The sequence below is a fragment of the Cibotium barometz genome, chromosome 4 (genome assembly GCF_041138505.1).
Source record: "Cibotium barometz isolate CiBa-2024 chromosome 4, ASM4113850v1, whole genome shotgun sequence".
NCBI classification, from domain to species: Eukaryota; Viridiplantae; Streptophyta; class Polypodiopsida; order Cyatheales; family Cibotiaceae; genus Cibotium; species Cibotium barometz.
In genome coordinates this window covers 9,658,866-9,661,928 of record NC_141049.1, presented here as the reverse complement: position 1 = coordinate 9,661,928, position 3,063 = coordinate 9,658,866, and the positions used below count along the sequence as shown (strand labels likewise).

At 37.5% G+C, this 3,063-nt stretch overlaps 1 protein-coding gene across 1 annotated transcript; it reads left to right on the top strand.

Annotated features, from left to right (window-relative positions):
• The first annotated feature begins 780 nt into the window (after positions 1 to 780).
• On the top strand, positions 781 to 2,826 carry LOC147638884 (gamma-glutamylcyclotransferase 2-1-like). The gene is made up of 8 exons (XM_086792792.1): positions 781 to 889; positions 1,110 to 1,186; positions 1,348 to 1,401; positions 1,483 to 1,539; positions 1,659 to 1,699; positions 1,893 to 1,964; positions 2,059 to 2,138; positions 2,421 to 2,826. The coding sequence occupies exons 1-8, from the start codon at positions 781 to 783 to the stop codon at positions 2,726 to 2,728; spliced, it is 798 nt and encodes a 265-aa protein (XP_086648918.1). The 3' UTR covers positions 2,729 to 2,826.
• Positions 2,827 to 3,063: the final 237 nt, after the last annotated feature.

Here is a 3,063-nt window from a genome sequence, read left to right as displayed (position 1 = left end):
CCCGCACACGAGTAATAGGCCGCGCATGCCCAATTCTGCTGAAAACCAATCCCACGTAATATACGATGCTCTCTCTTTTTGGTGGGTGGTGATAGTGCGGGTACTAAACCGTGCCTTTTTTTTCTTCCCCCCCTTCTTTTTTTTTTTTTGGTTTTTTTTTTGGCTCGACCAAGATTTATTTTGCCAGGGCGCTATAAAAACAACTCTTGTATGTGTATCAGTGATCATCTGTTCAAAATTGATCAGTCCTTTTCTTTCATTCCACATCGGGTAATCTTCTAATTACCTTGTGAGATGTTAATCTCGGAGTAATTTGAGTGGCTCTTATATTGTTACTGCAGTTGATATTAGCGCCTAATTGCTCAATTACCAAGCCAATGACATTATCTTTTCATGCCTGTGATCAAACGCTTTAATCCTAGAAACTAATTAACCACTCAAATACCAGTCCATGACAACTTTATATGCCTGTGAAACACTATGATAATTAATATAGCTAAGTTATATTGGAGACCTTTTATTCAGTTATCAGTCACAACTTTTTATGCTCCTAAAACAATATAATTATTGCAGGCCAGCATGTTTTTTTAAAAAGCTTTTTCTGAAACCTCAAATGAAAATACAGCCTATTGTTTGATTGTTTGCATGCATTGAGCCGAGGCTTTTTGGACTAATTTTGTTTCTCTCTTTGTTTTGCTGCTGTCCTGTAGCTCAATCGGGTGATCAGCCCATTTCAAGCGATATTACTGTATTAAAAACCATTAATAATTAATTATCACTATGGTTTTCTGGATCTTTGGATACTCCTCCTTGGTGTGGAGAGCCGGTTTCGAGTTTGATGAGAGGATCATTTGCTTTGTCAAGGGTTATCGAAGAGCTTTCCATCTAGGTACATTAGATTAAATCATTCTCAAAGTTAATCAGAACGTTATCTTATCTCGTCCAATGATCAATTAATCCATTAGTTAGTTTTTTTTTAAAATCAAAAATCAAGTAATGAATTGATCATTGATTTTGACCCAGGTAAACAATCAATTGGAATATGATGCAGACCAGATTAACAAGTAATTGAATTCTATACAGCCTTATATATATCTACCATATTGCAGGCTGCACTGACCACCGTGGGACACCAGAGCTGCCGGCGAGGGTTGCCATGTTGGAACGCGAGGAGGGGGCCATATGTGTAAGCTGCAGCATTAATTAGCTACAAAATAATGAAAGATGCTTAAGCAATTATTAAACTGACGTTAATCAAATCAATACTAATTGAGCGATATATTAGTATTATATATTTGGGCCGTTAGCTACCTGCTAATCATATTTTTTGTCATTTCTTTAAGGCAGTGGGGGGCGGCATATTGCGTCAAGGACGCAGACGCTGCCAAGAAAGCCCTCAAGGTGGTATTGATTATACTTCTAGCATTAACAATCTAATAACTCCCGTTAATCAATCAATAATTGATTCGTTCTGAACTGCAGTATTTGGAGATGAGAGAATTCGAGTATGACTTGAAGGCAAAAATCGACGTATTCACGGTATGACGATTGATTCTGCAGTTAATGATTGGATTAATATTAAAACAATAAGATCGTTTTCTTATTAATTATCATGATCTTTATCGTCTAATTGAACTAACTAATTTAAATCATGTCAGACCGAGAATCCCAACAAACCCATTCTGTCAGGAGTTTTTGTGTAAGTGATCCTCTCTCTAAGTATCCGTAAAACTCCTGGCGCATTATCGAAAATCGAAACGGTTGTAAACTAATTTCGGCCATCAACGACGTTAGCACATGATGATTATAACAGCTGGTTGTTAATTAAGCGACCAATGACCTGTTCTCCTCCTCGGCTGCTGCATGCAATCGTCTCCTGCTATCGACCATAGCTTCATGTGCACTCCAGACAAACAGAAGAACAAATATTACTTGGGCCCCGCCCCTTTCAATGATATGGCAACGTAAGCGCTGCTTAAGCACGTTAAACCGAGAAAAACCAGTAAATTTTCGTGGTTTTAACGACAAAACAAAATGGTTAATGGGTCTTAATTGCAGGCAAATGGCCAAGGCAATCGGTCCATGTGGATCAAATCACGAGTATCTGTTCCGACTTGTGGAAGCATTAAGAGAGATAGGTAATCAAATCAATCTACTCGAAAAATGACTAGTTGATGACCCTTTCAATCCAATCCCGTTATCGATCATGTATTTCATAGCACAATAATTGCATTAGGAGAGAGAGAGAGAGAGAGAGAGAGAGATATATATATATCAAGCAAGCTAATTAAAAGATGATCAAATTTTGTTTTTCAGTCCTACTGACCTTAATTATTAATCCAATCCATAAATATAGGAATTGATAAGTATTTATAAGTGCATTAATACATTATTGTGTTTTGTGTTTTTGGTGAGCTCAGATCACGAAGATGCTCATGTTACCGAGCTTGCAAATGCAGTTAAGATGCAAATCACGGGATCAGCTCAAGGGATTAGTCTAATCAACAGTATAAGCAAATGCAAGGAACAGTACACTAGTAAGCGAAGCATTAATGCTGCTTCAACTAGTGACATTCAGCATAACGAGAATAAAAACAATGCAACAACAAGATGTCCTCCAGCTGTGGTACCTTTGAGTGGATTAAGCCATGTGCACTCTCCTGCACAACATTGCTATATTGGCCCTTTCAAACGAAGCTCCGTTGACCTAGTGAGGTTTGTTAGCTAGTGGCATGGGATAACAAGAAGGCTATTAACACACTCAACAAGCAGGTTTATATGCTATCACACACTAAAGAATTAGAAGGCTTATATATACGTGCTACCCTACACTTAAATAAACCCTGAACCATATATAAGGAGACAGCTTATCTATACATGCTATCAATGCACTTAAACCCAAAACCCTATATTAATCCCATATAACAGGAGGCTTACCAATGCATGCTACCAATACAATTCAACCCTAAACCCTATATTAATCCCAACCTACAATATAAACCATCTCATAGTTTTCATGGGGAGGTTACACAATATTTGTAATATGTTCTAAGTGAAAAGATG

Excerpts from the sequence above, each read along its gene's own strand:
- LOC147638884 (XM_086792792.1), top strand. The coding sequence starts at position 781 with ATGGTTTTCTGGATCTTTGGATACTCCTCCTTGGTGTGGAGAGCCGGT. Across the intron at positions 1,402-1,482 it reads CTGCCAAGAAAGCCCTCAAG|TATTTGGAGATGAGAGAATT; the intron begins GTGGTATTGATT and ends TCTGAACTGCAG. Across the intron at positions 1,965-2,058 it reads CCTTTCAATGATATGGCAAC|GCAAATGGCCAAGGCAATCG; the intron begins GTAAGCGCTGCT and ends TCTTAATTGCAG.